Source organism: Microplitis mediator, chromosome 8, assembly GCF_029852145.1.
Source record: "Microplitis mediator isolate UGA2020A chromosome 8, iyMicMedi2.1, whole genome shotgun sequence".
NCBI lineage: Eukaryota > Metazoa > Arthropoda > Insecta > Hymenoptera > Braconidae > Microplitis > Microplitis mediator.
The window spans coordinates 22,906,480-22,927,162 of record NC_079976.1 but is presented as its reverse complement, the minus strand read 5'-3'; the positions used below and the strand labels follow the sequence as shown (position 1 = coordinate 22,927,162).

The following is a 20,683-nucleotide window of genomic DNA, read 5'->3' as shown; positions in this document are numbered from 1 at the left end:
GATAAAAAATTTTTTTTTTTCGTTTTTTTTTTTTTTTAATCGTTTTCATCATTAAGAATGTATTTCTTTCTCTTGACAACTATTTTTGGTTTTATATTACTCGAAAAAAATTTTTTAAAGCGTAAAAAATCGTTCACTCTCGATTACCTTAATTACTAATTGTTATTTAATAAAAAAAAATCAATTCTACAATTTTACTTTATTTCAAAAATTTATCAACTAAAAAAAAAAATTTAATTTTTATAAATTTTTAGGGACCAAATTTGCCTCTTACATAAAGAAACGGCCGAAAAATATGAAAAAATAATTTTTTCGGAAATTTCGGCTGGTCCATTTTGCCCCAGGTGTTATGCGTAGGGCTAGAAATGTGGAATTATAATAATTTTTTTTTAATTTGACGATAAAAATATGAAAAAATCACTTTTTCAAAATTTTGGGCTTGTCCATTTTGCCTCAAATGTCATGCGTAGGGGTAAAAATGCGCAAACATATCGGATTTATAGTAATTAGTCGAAAAAAAAAAAATTTTTTTTTTGGTCAAAATTTCAGGGCGGCCGCTCTGCCCCACCCTCCCCTATATAACAATCATCACAAATTGCTGGTCAAGGCACTGATTACCAGAATCTTTCGATAGATACTGCATGGACTTGCCCAATATGACGTACAAAGACAATCTTGTAGTAGTCAGACTATTTTTATGAAAATATCTCCGGGAAGACCCCTAGCCCGTGTAAAAAAAATTTTTGTTCATAATGAATTTAGGTCTGAATTTCATGACTAAACTCAGAACGTGACACAAATATGACTTTTATCATGAATTTACTCCAATTTTTCGTCTAGTAAATCGGTACCAATTATAAAATTAATTTATTACGTCTTTGAATTGGACTTGGGATGACTTCGATAGAAGCTGATTTTTTACTGGATTAAACCTTTTGTCAAATTTATCGATTCAGAAATTACCAATAAACTTCTTCTATCAAGAACTTGATTAACGTAAATCAGTTTCGATTGTAAAATTAATTTAGTGAATGAACTTCGGATCACGGATTTAAATTTTACTGAGTCATAATTTTGACATGATCAAAGTTGATGATACAAATTCATGATGAAAGTCATATTTGTGTCACAATCTGAGTTTCGAGATGAAATTTATATTAAAATTCATTATGAACAATAATTTTTTTATACGGGAGGAGTCTACGCCCTAGCAGATCCGAATTACGGTAAATTACAGCAATTTACCGTAAATTACCGCAACTTACCGTAATTTCGCCGAAAATCTACGGTAATTTACCGTATATTACCGCAATTTGCCGTAAATTGCGGCAAATTGCCGTAGATTTTCGGCGAAATCACGGTAAGTTGCAGTAATTTACGGTAAATTGCTGTAATTTACCGTAATTCGGATCTGCTAGGGTAACATCTAACACCGCAAAATAAGATCATACTATGGGAAAAATAGCGTTAATATACTGGAATAAAAATACGGCATTCTATATTGATGAATGTAGATCAAATTATTAATTTTTTACATTTATTAGAAAAAATCAAAGTAGATCGAAAAATTAAAAAATTATTAAATTGTATAGATTCTAATCTATACCTTTAATGTGAGAAAATCTAAGTTATCTGAATACTTGTAATGATATCAATGTAGATCTACAATTTGAAAGTTCGGTCAACACGGATGAGAACAGATTTCTTTACGATTTGAATAATATCCAGCACTACACAATACCAAATCTTAAAGACACGGTACCGAAATGTCAAGTAAAGACAGTTGTTTACAGTCAAATATCCGATTATCAACAGACATTCCAGTGAAAAGCTTCACATTACAGTAAAATACAGCAAATTTACCGCAATTATATGGTGAAATACCGCAATTTAACAAAACTTCTACGGTAAAGTACTGCATTGTTACCACAACTTTACGGCGAAAATGCGGCATTTTTACCGTAAACTACCGTACTTTCACCGCAACATTGCCGCAAATTTACCGCAGCTTCACCGCAAATTTTCCGTAAATTTGCGGCATTTCGCCGTAAATTACGGCAATTTACCGTAGATTACCGTAATTTACGGCAAATTACGGTAAATCACTGTATTTACCGTAATTCGGATCCGCTAGGGCGTCTTCATATACCAATCATTCAGTCAAAATGAGTAACACAACTTTATCACTCTGGACAAAATCTCTCCAAGATAAAATTTCTAAAATTATTTTTATCAGTCCAATCCCTGATGGCCATACTATCACTTCAAAAATTTGAAAATTTGACGTTAAGTTTACGTCAAGTTCTTGCAATTAACGATGATGTCAAATTTGGGCTGGGAATTCCCCATGATTTCATACATATATGTTTAACACATTCTAGTTATTTATGATATACACATAAAATGTGAAAAAAACCTGAATACGATTCCAGTCGTAAGTGTAGAAATCATTATAATTACATAGATTATTATAAGATCTCGTTTATAGAGATCGTGTTCAACAGATTTTCTCCTGTGGAAATTTTGTCGGAGAGATTTCGTCTGGGGAGATATCATGGTGGAACCGTCATAATGAACACTTAATTTACCCAAGATGAAACTTGAATTTTATTTAATACCTTACGTAGGGGAGGGTGGGGCAGAGCGGCCCCCCTGAAATTTTGACCAAAAAAAAAATTTTTTTTTTTCGACTAATTACTATAAATCCGATATGTTTGCGCATTTTTACCCCTACGCATGACATTTGGGGCAAAATGGACAAGCTCAAAATTTTGAAAAAGTGATTTTTTCATATTTTTATCGTCAAATTAAAAAAAAATTATTATAATTCCACATTTCTAGCTCTACGCATAACACCTGGGGCAAAATGGACCAGCCGAAACTTCCGAAAAAATTATTTTTTCATATTTTTCGGCCGTTTCTTTATGTAAGAGGCAAATTTGGTCACTAAAAATTTATAAAAATTAAATTTTTTTTTTTAGTTGATAAATTTTTGAAATAAAGTAAAATTATAGAATTGATTTTTTTTTTATTAAATAACAATTAGTAATTAAGGTAATCGAGAGTGAACGATTTTTTACGCTTTAAAAAATTTTTTTCGAGTAATATAAAACCAAAAATAGTTGTCAAGAGAAAGAAATACATTCTTAATGATAAAAACAATTTAAAAAAAAAAAAAAACGAAAAAAAAAATTTTTTTATCACTTTTTTAAGGGGGGGCGCTCTGCCCCACAAAAAAAAAAAAATTTTTTCAGAATTTTGGCAAAATGTCCATAAATTTGTTCGAAATAGGACAAAAGTAAAATGATCTTATGGTTGAAAGCCACAAAAAATAATAATTGGCTTAGGAGGGCCGCTCTGCCCCACCCTCCCCTATATCGGTGCATTATATTTAGAGATTCTAGCATACATTTTTCAGTTCTCAAAATTTGAAATTATAGAATTAGAATAATAAAATACAAAAGTATAAAACTGTCATAGAAATAAAAAAATATAAAATTTTTCCTTCTAAAGATATTGTCAATTCGTATTCGCATAAACCAGATTCTTTTGATTTGTCACATAAATTTATGTTTTTTATTAACCCTTAACGGCTACATGAGGTGACTAGTCACCCCAGACTTAAAAAAAGTGGAATTAGAGGTCTTGAACCCCATGTGGCCTGGGTGAGGTGTGGCCATTAAGGGTTCATTTTGGTTAGATGATTTTCTCACTTTCTTATAATAATGTCTTAGTTCAATAGCTTCGTCCGTCGATAGCTCTCCCGCCATATCTATATATGATAGAACTAGTTAATGTTATTGAAATTGGTATCATTAGATAGGTCTTGACTTGAATTTGTGCCTTTTCATAATTTAAACTCTTTTTAATTGCCAGGTATTGAAATAAATAGATTTATCTGTATCATTCGAATTACATTTAAATTACGCGGGAAAAAAGACGATCGTATTTATTTTCTTTAAATAAATTAATACTTTAATTATTCTGTCACTAAATATGACTGAATGTCACTGAATTTATCGCTATATTATTTATATCGCGTCACTTATTCCAAAATGACAGATTTTTCTACTCCCTTTTGGTTTTAGGAAGTTTCTCAAAGCCAAAAAATTGTGCATAGAAAAAAAAAGGATTCATTGACACAAAAAATCTTTACTCGCCTAAAGAAAATTTTTACTTACCCCAATAAATTTTTTGCATCGTGAATTGAAAACAAAATTTATTTAGAATTAGAAAAAATTACTCGGTGCAAGGAATTATTTCTTGACCAAAAAAATCTTTTCTCTCCAAGACAATTTTTGTATTTAATTGATAATGCATAAAATTTCTTGGTGCAAATTAAAATTTTTTGCGGCAAGAAATCCTTTTTTTCTGCGTATTCTATAAATTTAGTTGTGATATTTGGGCAGTCACGTAGTGACTGCAGGTTGCTCGTAAAAATTAATAAGTAATTTTAAAATTCTTATAAATAAAATAAAATATTTACCAGTTTGATGACCACTTGAGGTCGGTATTTGTGATGTTAAACATAATTGCAAAGCTAATTGTGTTTTTCCAGAACCAGCAATCCCATAAAACTGAGTAATCCCTCGTCTTGAAATACCACCGCGTAATAAATTATCAATTATCTTACAGCCAGTGGTTAAAAAATTATCATTTAAATTTTTTGACAATTTATAGGCCGTTTTAAAATTTGACATTTTGAATAATTTATTTATTTGTTCATCTAAAACTTTTTCGGTGATGGTCTGAATTTAAATATTTTACAATTTTTATCATTTTTAAATTTCAAATCACAACTTAAAATTACCGCTAAAATTTTTCAGATGAAATTCATTAACTTATCAAGTAAAATTTAATATAAATACTTTTTAAATTTTTTATTTATTTATTTTGTTGCGGCAAGAAATCCTTTTTTTCTGCATATTTTATAAATTTACTAAAAATATTTGGGCAGTCACGTTGTGACTGCAGGTTGCTCGTAATTATTAATTAATTTTAAGTGTTAAAGAATTAATAAAAAATATTATTAATGAATTTAATATTAGTGTTTATTCATTTAATGCAATGCTAAAATTATTTAACGATCGAACTTATTTTAATAAACATTTTTAATTAATAATTAACTTTAATTAATTATATAAAAAAAAGTCATAAAATTAAATTTATTCAAAAATTTACTCGTCTTATTTAATTTTTTTTCTTTTTATTCATCTTAAAAAAATGGGAATACGAACTACTAAAAAATAAAAAATATCACCTGTTGTTACTTAAAAAAAAGTCTTATTTTTATTTAATGATTTTAAAATAAGTAGATAAATTTTTAGAAAATTTCTACAATCTTTTCTTTTAAATTTGATCCCATGTAAAATAAAAATTAATATTAAGTAAAAAAAAAATTATATAAACTACGTAATTTTAATTATTCAAATTTACAAACGTGAAAGAAGAAATTAATATTTATTTAGTTATTTGTTTTTTCTAGTTTTACTTAATTTGTATTTTTAAAGTAATTAAAAATAAGTTCTATGTATCCAATGAAATAGAAAAAAAATATTATCTAGCCGATGAAAAATCGTTATCTATATAATTGTGTTCACTAATGTCAGCTTGGCGTGCATAATCTTGACCATCTTGGAAGTTCATATACATTTCCTGTACATCTTCTTCTGATGAAAATTGAGCTTTGAGAGTACGTCGTACTGATGGTTCGAATGCATCATCAATTCCAGTCCATATACATTCATTTTTGTCAACCTTTAATATGAAAAGAAAAAAAATTATTAATTATTGTATCAAAAACTGATAGAAAATTTTTTTTTATGAAATCAAAACAAAAATTTCCTTGGCCCAAGAAAATTTTTGTTTTCAATTGATAATCAGGGTGACCACAAAGAAATTATTTTAAAATTCTCTATTTCCCAGTTTTCTAGTAAAGTTTTTTAAATTTTCCCTGATTCAAAAATTTTATTTGGGTCATTAAGATATTTAAAGTTTTCATTATATTTTCATTGTCAGTAAAATAAATTAATATGACCTACTTTTGATTATTCGATGTTAAAAATATGTAAGTTAAAATATTTATAAATAAATAATAAAATTTAAAAAAAAAATAAAAATTTTCTTTTCAATTTAAAATGCAAAAAATTTATTGGTTCAAATAAAAATGTTTACGCCGAAAAATCCCTTTTTTTCTGAATAAGATAACCCGGGTCGAAAAATTTGATCTGATTTTGATCTTTTATGGAAATTTTAAGCTGTTTTCGACCTGCTACTTTAAAAAACAAACGCGTTACGAGCAGACTAAATTAGATTAATTCGTGAACTTTAAAAAATTTTAGTTCTGAAAATTTACAAGGACAAAACTAGATTAAATCATGGACTTATAAAATTATTATTTATGGGCAATATTTATGAAAAAATATTAAGTTGCAGAATTGATTATGTTTTATTTACTATCTTTTGTTTAAAAATGTCGGCAGTTAATGAAAATTTGACAGCTTAATTTTTTAGTTGTCTTCATTGAATATTTTTATCATTGAATAAAAGTGATAAAACAACTCTTAAAATGTCAAGAATTTTCTCTTATTTACTGGATAAAATTGAAAATATTTTGGCATAAAAAAACATCAAAATTCATGTGCTACGGAGAAAAATGTTGGCTCGAAATCTACCAATTTTTATTATGCTGTCGACCAAACTTGAAACAGAAAGTAAAGTATCCAAAAAATTACTATACTCTTATAAAAAATTATTATGCTGCATCAAAATTATTATAATGTATGGAAGTAATTGATATTGGAGCTCATCGATAAGTTTCTCGCGCGTAATAAGTAATGTGATACAGTATAATCATTTTTTGTAAGAGCACGATAATTTTTTGGATGCGTTACTTCCTGTTTCAAGTTTAGTCGACAGCATTGTAAAAAGTGGTAGGTTTCGAGCCAACATTTTCTCTCTGTGACATCTTATTATGGAAGCGCATTAGCATGTTTTAAATACCAAGAAAATTAAAATAAATTGATAAATCTAGATTATTATTATTATTATTTATATTTATAAAAAGTCCTGTATTTGTCCTTAAAAACAATTGAACACAGACCAATAATTATAATAAAAAAGTCTGTTTTTAGTCTAAACGCGATTTAAAACAGACTAAATATCATACGAAAATAAGTCTGATATTGGCCTGGATAAGGAATAGTACGGGCAAAAACAGATTAAATTCTTATATAAAATAAATACGATTTATAAACTTGAATTAAAGGAAAAATATTTGAATTTATCATTTATTTTAAAACAGATCTAATTTTTTGACCTGGGAAAGGGCCCAGTTATTGACAATCTCCCATATGCATCTTGAATGACAAAATTCAAGAAAAGATATTATCAATATGAAAAAAATAGTATTATTGTATTAAGTTTACTGTTTGTCTATTGGTACAACAAAATGAACCCGTGCCCAGTACCGGAACAGTCAGTCGTATTAATGTTATTAATGTTATCGATAGACATATGAACGGTAAGTTTCATTGACTGGCTAGATCAAGTGCAATATTAATTATTATTGGAGACCTAATATTTAATGCAGTAAGTACGATTATTATAAAAAATGCATTAAATCCCGGGTCAAAAAATGAAATCAGTATCAAAATAAATAATAAATTTAAATAATTTTTCTTCAATTCAAGTTTATATATCCCGGGTCGAAAAATTTGATCTGATTTTAGTCTAATTGGACTATTTGAGATATTTTTGATCTTTTATAAAAATTTTAATCTGTTTTTGATCTGTTGTTTTAAAAAAAAATTGCGTTACGGACAGACAAAACTAGACTAATTCTTGAACTTTCAAAAATTTTAGTTCTAAAAATTTGCAAGGGCAAAACTTGATTAAATTTTTTCTTTTCAATTCAAAATGCAAAAAATTTCTTGGGTCAAGAACAAATAATAAATCATTTATAAATATCAGTGTCAGAAACTACAGCACTGAAAATTTTGAGTGTCAGAAACTAGGTCTTCAAACATCAATTTTTGAAACTTTAATTTAAATTAATTCAGAAACTGGGCCCTTTATCTGACCCACTATTTTTTACCGTGTACTTTTTTAGAGCCACCCTCTACTATAATTAAAAAAATAAAAATCTTACGTGAATTTCAGTTTCTATTGTGATGACACAGTTGCAAATGAGTTCTCCCGAGGCTGTCTCGAATGTAATCCGAGCTCCGTACAACTCAGAATCGTAGAGCATCTTGAGCTGACCATCAGCCATCACATGCCACTCGCCATCGTCTAGATAAAACAATTTACCAGCTCGTTCAAACATCGTCGAATGATCATCCTCATCTTCTTCATCATTCTCATCATCGTCTTCTTCCTCGACATGATACTCCGTGTAGTCATCAACTCCATGAGAATCTTCATTATTACGCGGTGGTCTTTCTCGTAACTCTTGCTGGGCTTTATCTATCGCCTGCTTAAACTCCATCGCGAGTTGCGGGTTTTTGAACCTCACTGCCAACTGTTCCAATACAAGTTCCCCTTCGATGTAATTCATTCCCACCCACATCCAGCTGCGGTCAGATGTTTTTAGCGGCTGGAATTCCAGGTCTGGTGATATGGAGAAGTTGCAAACAATTTTGTGGATTTGCTCACGTCGCAGCAAGAGCCGATAAGTTCCTTTCTCAACATGGTGCAGAAGTTTCATGTCACCGACACCTCGTTCTTTCCATTCCTTTGTCTCCGTTTCAAATCTGTACAATTTCGCACGCTGACTAAATACTTTTTCTTCGTCTTCTTCGCCAGTCCAGACTTCAATCGCATCAGGGAGTGGAATTATTGGCTCGTAATGCGGATCGTATTCCTGACCATCGTCTCCCTTATCATCTTCCTCATTGTCTTCGTCTTTCTTGGGAGTTTTTTCATTTTTATTTGTTACCGGAGAAGGCTTGGAACCAAACAATGACTGCCCCGCACCAGCAAACGAGAAATTAGGATCCGTTTTGAAACCAACTGGTTGTCCGGCTTTGGCTGCGAGACTGGAAAACGTTGTGATGTTGTCGGTATTTAAAAACGCAGTGGTTCCATCTGCTTTAAGTGGAGTCTCTGGTAGTTTAGTATTGGAACCAGTGACTGATGATCCAAAACTCATTGTAGCAGATCCGAATGTTGTACCGCCAAATATTGATGTGTCTCCAAAAACTTTGGCTGATGTTGTCGGTGGTGTTGATTTTAAACCAAAGACTAATGAACTAGTTGTTGCTGGTGTTGATGCTGTTGTTGAACCAAAGACTAATGAACTAGTTGCTGGTGTTGATGCTGTTGTTGAACCAAAGACTAATGAACTAGTTGCTGGTGTTGATGCTGTTGTTGAACCAAAGACTAATGAACTAGTTGCTGGTGGTGTTGAAGTTGCTGGTGCTGAAGATACTGGAACTGATTTAGCTAAGCTTCCAAATGAAACAGCCGTAGAATCATTAGCAATTGAACCAAAAATAGAAGTTGGTGTTGCTGTTGGTTGTTCAGTCTTAGCTGTGATGGTCAGCCCACTTCCAAATGTACTCGAAAATGGTGTAGTTGCTGTTAAATTAAATCCCGTTGAGCTTGACTCGGATTTACTTACAGTATTGCTGCTGTTACCACCAAATATTGAACTTCCAGTCGAACCGGAAGCACCGAAAACCCATCCCTGGTTCTGTGGTTCGCCAAATGATTTATTGAAAGCCTGACTTTTCCCAAAATTGACAGTCGCTGAAGTCGGGCTACAAATCGTTTTATCAGCAAACAAATTTTTCGATTTATCAGACTCGGAAGTATCAGAAATTGTAGAACTGCCAAAAACGAAACTTGGTTTTTTGTCTTTGTCGTTTGCTGCAAGTGAGTTCCCACCGAAAACGGGCGTGGCTCCAAATGTGGGAGTAGTCGAGCCAAAGGAAAATGAATTGACGCCACCGAAGACCATGGAGCTGGTGGTTGATGCAGGAGCTTGTGATGGCAATGGGCTCAATTTAGGCGGCGCTAACTTGACATTAAGTGGCGTAGTCGGTGAAGTGACAGCTTGAGACTTTGATTTGTCACTTTCAAATAGAGAGACATCTGGGTCTTTGCATCCGATACATCCTGGACAGTCTTCTTTTTGTTTGTAAGCGTAAAAGTTTTCTGGAAGCTTCAATTTCAAAGCTGCATCTTTCTCTTCCGGTGTAACCTTAAGCTCATAAACCACTTGGACATCTTGGGCGGTACTTTTATTTGAAGCCGCTGGTGTCGATGGCTGGTGAGACTCTTCATTGGCATCAAAAGCTACATTGGAAATAGCGAGATCAGCAGCTTCCTTAAACTCTTGAGCAATTTCCTGGGTTTTAAAACGACAAGCGAACTGAACGTATTCTATTTCTCCATCACTGTAATCGGCTGCATACCACATCCAGGTCTTGTCATCTTTTTTAGTTATTTCTAGTTCCGTTGTCACAAAATGATTGAGGCATAACTTGAGCGTTTGTTCCCGACGCATAACAAATCGGGTCTTCTGACTTTCTTCGTGTCGAAGAATTTTAATGTCACCCAGTCCACGTTCTTTCCATTCTTTACTCTTGGCATCAAATCTGAAAAGCTTCGCGCGATGACAATAGAGAACTTGCTCGTCTTCTTCCCCAGTTTTAACTTCGACTTTATCAGGCAACGGTATCACCGGTGCAAAGTAAACGTCCTCACTCTCAGCAACTTCGTCTTCACTGACATCAGCAGCACCAGGTGATTTAACTGGAGACTTTGATGAAAACTGGAAGTCAAATGACTTTCCGGGTGATCCGAATGCGAATGTGTTGGGTGTTGGTGGGTCGAGTTTTTGTGTGTTGCCAAAAATGAAGTCTTTGCTTTCGGATTTTTTACCGAACATACTAAAGTCCAGTGGCTTATTGTCTCCAGGTAATTTTACATCAGCAACTGGTGCTTTGAATGTAAATCCGCTGATACCGGAATCTTTTGATGCTTGTGAATTTAAACCGAATGAGAACGTGGGTGTTGATGACGAACCAGTAACACTTGGAGTGTCTTTCTGACCCTTCAACATGTCGGTAAACAAATTCGTTGATTGTGAAGTTGCTGTGGCTGGTTGCTGTGCAAATCCAAAAGTAAACGTTTGCGTGGATCCAGAGTTGTTTGGTTTTAATCCAAAGTCATTCGGTTTTGGCTTGGGAGGCATCGACGGATCTACAGGACTGTCACAAGCAATGCAGTAAGTGTCAGATTTAACGTTTCGTATGTAACAGGTTTTGCATTCCCACGTATCAGGTTGCGGTTTAAATAATCCACCGAATGATGGTTTGGTATTTAAATTAGCAGCTGATGTTAGTACTGATATCGGAGTTTGTGGTTTTAATATTTCGGTGATTTTGTGACCCGTCGAGCTTACAACTGACGATGGAGCAGAACAAGCAACGCACTGGGTCGTTCCCGCAGTATTTCTTGTATAGCAACCGGCGCATTCCCACGAGCCAGCGGCTGGTTTGAACATTTCTGACAAAGACTTTGGAGCTGGTGGTTTAATTGACTCAATTATTTCAATTGTCTTGCCATTCTTGATAATATTTTCAACAGGAATTTCATTGTCGACCATAATTTTTACCAAGCGATTTACTTTGTCACGGAAGTCATCAGCTTCTGATGAATCTTTGAATGAGACAGCATAAGTTTCGTATTTCCCGGTTTTTATCTGTTCCGTCGATGACCACATGAGAACATTTGACGCTCCACTTAAATTCATAATCATAAAATTACCCGTTACCATGTGGTTGATAGACAATTTCGAAGTATCCAATTTTCTCATCAATATTCGCAATTTACGAGACTTTTCGTTGAGCAAAAGCATCAATGAACCCATGCCGCGGTCTTTCCATTGTCCTGAGTCACCAGTACTGCGCATCAAACTCGCATTTTTGTTAAACAAAACGGCTTCATTGTCATCATTTATTGTTCCCATGATTTGAGAACCTGAACTTGATACTGACGACAACGACGAAGATGACAAACCTTGAGGTTGACGGAGTGCTGGTTTACTTGTACTGGTTACCTCTGCTTCAGGAGTTGATGCAAAGGTTTTAGCAAAAGAAAATCCAGTTGCTGGCATTGATGGCTCGCTTTTGCTGAATGAAAACCCAGCAAATGGACTTGGTTTTGCCGGTTCTTCAGTTTGTTTGGGTTTGTTGTCATCAGCAGATACCGTTGACTGAATAACCGGCGTAGAAGTAAAGGAAAACCCACCAACCATCATCGCACTTGATGGTTTATCATCAGTTTTCTTATCAACTTCTTTAGCTTTGGATTTTTCCTGATCTTTAATTTTGGGCGGCGATGAGGGGATTGATGTTTTCGCTTGATCAAATTTCTCTTTGAATAATTGAGCTTCTTCGACTAATTTAAATTTAATACAGAGTTTTTCTAGTCTAACTTCTTCATCGGCGTAGTCATTGGCCGCCCAAGTCCAGGCTTTATCATTACTTGGCATCGCTTTGAGTTCCATGTCAGATGACAATAGATGATTAGCACAAATTTTCAGTACCTGATCACGTCTCATTAGCAAACGGACTTTGCCATCTTTATTACGCAGAAGTTTAACGTTTCCTACACCGCGATCCTTCCACTCTTTGTCAGCAAAACGGAACAATTTACCCCTAGCGCAAAATAACGTTTCTTCATCTTCTTCACCAGTTGTTACTTTAACCTCAGCTGGAAGAGGTATCACCGGTTGGAAGTCAGGAATCGGGTCATGCTCAACTTCGACAGCTTCAATAGAACTGTTGTGAGAACCGGTTGATACCACACTGGTATTTATTCTGTCTTGTGACAGTGGGATATTATTGCTACCGATTATTGAACTGACGTTCTGATTGGCATTGAAAAACGATGGCAAGTTTGTTGACGAAGGAATTTTAGCCCCCGTGGGCATTAGAATCTGATAATTGTGTGGGGTACTGGTGGTAACTGTCGGGTTTGAATTGGCAATGGCTGTAGTTTTACGATGCTGGGGTGGAATGACAATACTTAGAGTCGGTTGGACAGTTGAAGCACTAGTTGGAACAGTATCTGAACTGGTGATGGTAACATTGACAGGCGGGTCTTTATTTACGGGTACGTTTTTAATTGGGGCTACTGGTTCCTTGGGCGCTAAAGCAGTGGACGATAAATCGATGCCTGGCTGAACTGGGACTTGATTTTGGGGAGGAGAGACAATTTCATGTAACGGATTGATCAAATGTGAATTAAACAAGTTTTGTTGTAACATACCTGGTTGCATCATGTCTGGAACTTTTGGGATCCCAATAGAACGGTCAGGCGTGGAGGGATAGAGTGCCGGCAATGGAAAAACTCTGGGGGGATAAAATGGCTGGAGTTGAGCGGGATCATTGAATGGCAATCCTGTGTAATAATTACTCAGCTGGTTCGGATAGACCAGGGGCGAGTATGGATGACGCGGTGGTTGATAAATATTAGTCGGAATATGCGGTGGTGGAATTATGGGTTGAGGTATAGGCTGAGAGTTTTGTAAGTTAACGTCGCTGTAATCTTCATCATAAATATAAGTGTCATCTTCGTACTGATTACCACCAGCAGCAGGTTTTGATTTTTTTTGTTTCGCTGCAATCCGAAATTCCGACATCTCTTTCCTTAGATCTTCAACGATTGCCTGCAGTTGTCTGTTGGATTCAGTCAACGCTTTGTTAGACTCCAGTAGTGTTTTTTGTTGGTCCATCACACTGTGCAAAATATTATCTTTTGTGTACAACAGCTGGCGGATTTGTGCGTCCAGACGTTCGGGACTCGGACGAGCTTCTGATTGGATTCGGCTGCGCGTAATGTCGGTGTCTAAAGTATGATGATGACGTGGAGTACTTGCTTGTCTAGGTGTGCGAGGGTTATTACGCCGAGGTGTTATTATACTCGAATGATTAATCGTCGAGTTGGCCAATTGTTCAGTGATGCTGTGAGCAGACGAGTAACTTTCGTCAGAAGCATTGTCGGCCTCATTCTTGGCGTCATTGCGCCACAATTCATCTTCAATAATCGCCAGTCGGCTTCCCAATTCCGCGTTTAATGGATGGTTTGGATTTATCCCTGGACTACGCAAACGATCTAAAGTCAAGTAAAAACAATTCCGTGCTTTCGTCAGCATTATCGTGTACTGAGACCGTACTGACGATGTGATGCTCTCTTTTGGTAGTGACTCAACTAATTCATCAGCAAGTTTTTTGTAAATTTCCCCTTGATGGAAAGAAGCCTCAGGACATTTCAATGACTGAAGAATGTCGCTCGCTTGTTCGTAATTTTTATCACGGATGTATTTACATGCAATCAAAAGTCTGCCTTCTTCCAACGCATTGCTCAGCTCAAGATTGCTCATTTCTTTGCCTTGATAATCAAAAATCCGGGTGCTTATCATACGAATCTGTTGATTGTTGAGTAATCGCTCGAGTAATGGGACCGCTGCAGACCAATACAATTCGCATCTCGCTTGGATGAATGTAAGATCGTTATTGTCTTTGTCTTTGAATAATTTACTCCGGTGATTAAAAATTCGAGCCAAATGAACCAAAATACTGGGATGCAAACCGTGACTGCCAATGCAACGAATGACTTCCAGCCCGCGTTGAACTTCCTGTCGTATTTCCCCGATGTCACTGGAAATAATCTCAGATCGTCGGTAAATTTTGTAGGCGTACGTCCACCATTTTTCTTGAACCGACGTACACAGAGTGTTCGTCAAATCAGCAGGCAATGTGGGCATGCGTTCAGGTGACAGCAGTCCGCTTTTTTGTTGTTCTTCAACAGTTTTCAGAGAACACAATATAGTGGCATTCAAAAACGCGTCTATATCGAGAATTCCGAGGCTGTCAGGCGAAGCTTGACTTAAATTATAAACGGACAGTTGCAAATTTGGAAACACGTGTGAGTATTCATTGGGATAAGGCCCGGGAACTTCATTGCTATTCAAACGCGGCTTGTTAACGATTCCAAGCCACACATGATGATGTAGGGAATCGGGATAAACTTCTTTCGACTCTTCGTCGTATTGTTTCAGTTCAGTGGCTGACAAAAGTCTCAACGGGGGATTCTGATTTGAATGTTTAACAAAATATGAATTAGTTAAGTCTTGAGTTTTGTTATTAAATATTTTGCGATAAATATTTTCGCGCCAGGAATTATTCATAAACTCTTCAATTTTGCCCATCAGTTTCTTCGGGTTATCACGCGCATAATCTTGCAACACATGGGCAGCTTGACTGCAACGATAGCAGCCTTCTTTGCGCCATAAATTAACGAGTGTTTTAGAAGGAGCTTTCAAACCAGTAGTCCACGAACCGGTTGGGTCTATTGGGGCAGCATGAAAAGCGCTGAGTAACAATGGACAGCACAGCCGCGCAGTTTCAGTCCAATTTTTTTGCTCACGTTTTGCTTTACGCAGCAACAGACAAGCGAGATGGTAATAAAGCTGACCCGACATGTGATGGAACATTTGATCATTGAAAGCGGAATTTTGTTGGGGCTGTTGTTTGACTTGATGCAAAGCTGAATCGAAATTCAAAATTGCTTGAGTTGCCTCGGCAATTGTTTTGACTTTATTACCGTCTTTGCATGATAGAGCAGCGAATCTCTCCCAAGATGCGACATAATTTATCCAAAATGATGAAGAAAATTTATTGGTTTCCTTAAATAACGTCATGACGTCAACTAAAGTTTCGTACCACTGCAAATCATCTCGATGAATGTAATTGGCTTCGACATCGATAGCGTGACGATAAGCATCAGCGATACGATTTTTAGAAATGTAATATTTTATTAATTTAACGCGCAACATAACGTCTGATGGACGTGTTGATAACTCGGATATTATTAAGCCTTCAAGATCGTCATTTATTCCAGATCGATCTGATGACAACATTTTTTCTTTTAATTGAAATACTATTTGGTGGTGGGGAAATTTCTCACCTGCTCGGTCGACCCAGTACTTGATACGATTTATGTCCAAGCTGATGTCTACGTCTATTAAAAGCTCGCATACTTTTAAGATCAAATCATCTTGACGACCATCGAGCTCGAGTGATAGCTGGTACTGAGCCAAGGCTGCTTCCTTTTGTCCCAATGCTTCATTTATTTGAGCTAGTAATTTGTGGGCTGCTGCGGACTCTACTTTTACTTCGAGATAATTCGATACATATCGACGAGCAGACTCGAAGTCTCCGACTTGGTAATACAGCTTGGCTATGTTGTAACAACGAAGCGATCGCTGTTAAAAAAAAAAAAAATCAGTTTTTTTTGTGGACAAGACGTCAAATGTTTGGGATACTGAAAGTAGCAGACGTTGGACAATTTTGTTGTTTTATAAACAAGTTTTTTGTAAGGATACGATTTTTAGGTCATGCGCAAAAAGATTTTTTGAAGTTTTTGATATTAAATTTTTTTTGATACTGAAGTTAGCAGACGTCTAATAATTTTTGGATTTTTTTTACATGATAAATTATAAAAAAAACGAGTATTTGAAAAAATTGCACCCGTGGTTTTTAAAATTTTCTACATGTGCAATTTTTAGTTTTTGTTTCTTTTGGAATTGATTTGGTGAAAAAAATCAGAAAATTACTAATCGTCTGCTCACTTCAGGATCACAATTTTTTCGGTAAGAATTTTAGTCGTTTGGAAGAAAGTCATTTTTTTAACGTCTGCTATTTTTAGTGTCAGGTGATTTTCTATAAAAATAATTTGATAATTAAATTTATGTAAATCAAAGGATTTTTATGTATAAAAATATTTTTGATCAGAGGAAAATTAAATTTTCAATTTTCTAAATGTTTGGAATAAAAAAAAATTTTGGTTATTTTGAAAGTAACTTTTTTTTTTTATAAAAGATGCCAAATGTTTAGATAAAAAAATTAATTTTTGTAAGTGAGCGGATTTTTATATCAGAGTAAAATGAATTTTTTAATTTTAAAAATGTTTGAAATAAAAAAAAAATGGATATTTTTGCAAGTTTTTTTTTTTTTAAATACAAGATGTAAAATGTTTAGATATAAAAATAATTTTATAATTAAATTTATGAAGAGGGGCGCATTTTCGCATTTGAAAATTTTTTTTATCAAAATAAAATTAATTTTATAATTTTTTAAATGTTTGAAATAAAAAAAATTTTGATTATTTTAAAAATTATTTTTATTTTATAAAAGACATCAAATTTTTAGGTAAAAAAATTAATTTGTGAGCAGATTTTTGTTTAAAAATTTTGTATATCAAAGTAAAATTAATTTTTCAGTTTGTAAAATGTATGTAATAAAAAAAATTTTGATCATTTAAAAAATAAATAAAATAAATTTTTTTTGAATAAAAGATGTCAAATGTTTCGATATAAAAATAATTTGATAAATAAATTTATGTAAATCAGCAGATTTTTATGTTCAAAAATATTTTTTATCAGGAGAAAATGAAATTTTTAATTTTCTAAATGTTTGAAAAAAAAAAAAATTTGGTTATTTTGAAAGTAATATTTTTTTTTTTTATAAAAGATGTCAAATGTTTAGAAAAAAAAGCGGATTTTGATATTTAAAAATTTTTTGTATCAAAGTAAAATTAATTATTGAATTTTAAAAATGTTTGAAATAAAAAAAAAAATTGATTATTTTGAAAATAAATAAAATAGTTCTTTTTTTCAAATACAAGATGTCAAATGTTTAGATATAAAAATAATTTTATAATTAAATTTATGTAAATGAGCGCATTTTCGCATTTGAAAATTTTTTTTATCAAAATAAAATTAATTTTAAAATTTTTTAAATCTTTGAAACAATGAAAATTTTGGTTATATTAAAAATTACTTTTTTTTAATACAAAAGATGTCAAATTTTTAAATAAATAAAAAAATTTACGTGAGCAGATTTTTAAGTTTAAAAATTTAAAAAAAAAACAAAAATTTTTAATTGTCGGTTAACTTCAGCATCGTAAAAATTTTTTATATTAATTTAAAATTAATTTCCAGTTTGTAAAATTTTGATCATTTGAAAAATAAATAAAAAATTTTTTTAAAATAAAAGGACAAATGTTTTGATATAAAAATAATATGATAAATAAATTTATGTAAACCGGCGCATATGCAGATTTTAAATTTTTCTAATCGAAATAAACTAAACTTGAATATTTAAAAATTCTTTGTAGTGAAAAAAAAATTTGATTACTTTGAAAATAGATAAGATAATTTTTTTTTTTATATACAAGATATCAAATGCTTTGTTATAGAAATCATTTGATAATTAAGTTTATATAGATGAGCACATTATCGCACTTGAAAATTTTTTTTCATTAAAATAAAATAAACTTCAAATATTTGAAATAAAAAAAGTGGGTTATTTTAAAAAAAAAAAAAAGAATTTTTTTTTTACATGAGATGTGAAACCTTTAAATATAAAAAGAACTCTATGCAAATGAATGCATTTTCAAATTTTCAAATTTTTTTTATCAAAATAAAATAAATTTTAAATATTTAAAATAAAAAAAAAAAATTATTGATTATTTTGAAAATAAACAAAATAATTCTTTTTTCTGTACAAGATGTCAAATGTTTCGATGGAAAATCAATTTTATAATAAAATATGATATGATACTGAAATCAGCCGACGTTTAATAATTTTTAGATTTTTTTTTAACGATAAATTATTAAAAAAAAAATATTTGAAAAAATTTCACTTATAGTTTTTTCAACTTTCTACCTGTGTATATTTTTAGTTTATTTTTTTTCAAGAATTTATCGTTTTTAAAAAAATCCTAAAATTATTAGACGTCGGTTAACTTCAGGATCATAATAAAATTTATGTAAATCAGTGAATTTTTAAATTAAAAATTTTTTTTCATCAAAATAAAATAAATTAACAATTTTTAAATTCATTGAAATAATAAAAATAAATGAAATTTTTTTTTTATCAATTGACTGGATGCTCCAAAAATAAAATAAAAATAAATTACACTTAAAATTTATGATCCTGAAGTAAGCAGACAATTGACAATTTTCGAATTTTCTTTTCAACAGTTTAATTTAAAAAAAAAATTAAAATTAAAATATGCACATGTAGAAAATTAAAAAAACTACAGGTGCAATTTTTTCAAAAATTTTTTTTTTATGGTTTATCGTCTAAAAAGAAATCCAAAAATTATTAAGCGTCTGCTCACTTCAGTATCATAAAAATTAAAAAATTCAATGATACTGAAGTTAGCCGACGTGTAATAATTTTTTGATTTTGTTTTAAAATTATAAAAAAAAAATATTTTCAAAAATTGCACTTATAGTTTATTAAATTTTCTACATGTGCATATTTTTCAATTTTTTTTTTAACGAATTAATTTAAAAAAAAAAATAAAAATATGCACGTGTAGAAAATTTAATAAATTATAAGTGAATTTTTTTCAAATATTTTGTTTTTATAATTTAGTGTTTAAAAAAAAAATCCAAAAGTTTTTGGACGTCGGCTAACTTCAGTATCATCCTGACGTTAAGACTAAAAATTTTTTGAATTTTTCTTTTCTACAAATAAAATTAAAAAAAAAAAAAAATAAAAATATGCATGTGTAGAAAATTTACAAAACTACATGTGCAATTTTTTTACATATATTTTTTTCTAATGTATCGATTTTTAAAAAAATTCAAAATTATTAGACGTCTAATTTCTGTATCATAAAATTTATAATATATATATTTTTTTATGATACTGAAATTAGCAGACGTCTAATAATTTTTGGATTTTTTTTTAGACGATAAAAAATTTAAAAAAAAATATTTGAAAAAATTGCACATATAGTTTTTTAAATTTTCTGCATGTGCATATTTTTATTTTTATTTTTTTTTAAATTAAGTCATTGGAACAAAAATTCAAAAATTTTTAAATGTCTGCCAACTTCAGGATCATATTTTTTTAAATTCATTTTCGACCTTGACTTGACTCAATGAAAAAAAAATTTTTAATAAAACAATAGCAGACAATTGTCAAAAAAGTCATTCAATGAAATGACTCAATAAAAATTATAAAATAACATATTTATCTTTGAAAAATAAATAAAGTAAATATATAATGAACTTTAAAGTAAAAAAGTGTGAATACCGGCATGAAAAATTATTCTAGAAATATGAAAAAATGCCGGAAGACATGTTGATAGGCTTATTTACCGTATCTATATATATAGATATATATATAAATATGAGTTAACCTCACTCACCTCCTTTTCGTCCGTGATTTTACGAAATAATTCTTGCACATGACGATCAACTGACGTTTTAGTTCGAAACATTTTAGAAACGATCGTATAATTTTTTTACATCAAACGATTACTTTTTATTTAAATTACAATTATTTTTATTTATATGCAATTTACTAGACGATTCTATAACGTTATAATTCCAACCGTTGATCCAATTGCTTTCAAATGGCGGTTTTTTCAGGTGAAATTTATGCGTAAATACAGAGCGCATGTGGACGAATGCGCATGTAGTTCTGCGCACACTCAAATAAATACATTTTTTAAAATAATTATCAACATTACTAAGAAAATAAAAATAATTTTATTAAATGCAATCATTATTCCTATTAATTAAAGTAATTATCGTTCATATTTTTTTAAAATCGTTTTTTTAAATTTGAAATTTCATATTTTCCAATAC

At 31.6% G+C, this 20,683-nt stretch overlaps 1 protein-coding gene across 1 annotated transcript; it reads right to left on the bottom strand.

Moving 5' to 3' along the window:
• Positions 1-5,252: 5,252 nt before the first annotated feature.
• LOC130672673 (E3 SUMO-protein ligase RanBP2-like) lies at positions 5,253-20,466 on the bottom strand. The gene is made up of 3 exons (XM_057477343.1): positions 20,242-20,466; positions 8,150-16,279; positions 5,253-5,757 (listed from the first exon to the last, which is right to left on the bottom strand). The coding sequence occupies exons 1-3, from the start codon at positions 20,311-20,313 to the stop codon at positions 5,557-5,559; spliced, it is 8,403 nt and encodes a 2,800-aa protein (XP_057333326.1). The 5' UTR covers positions 20,314-20,466; the 3' UTR covers positions 5,253-5,556.
• Positions 20,467-20,683: the final 217 nt, after the last annotated feature.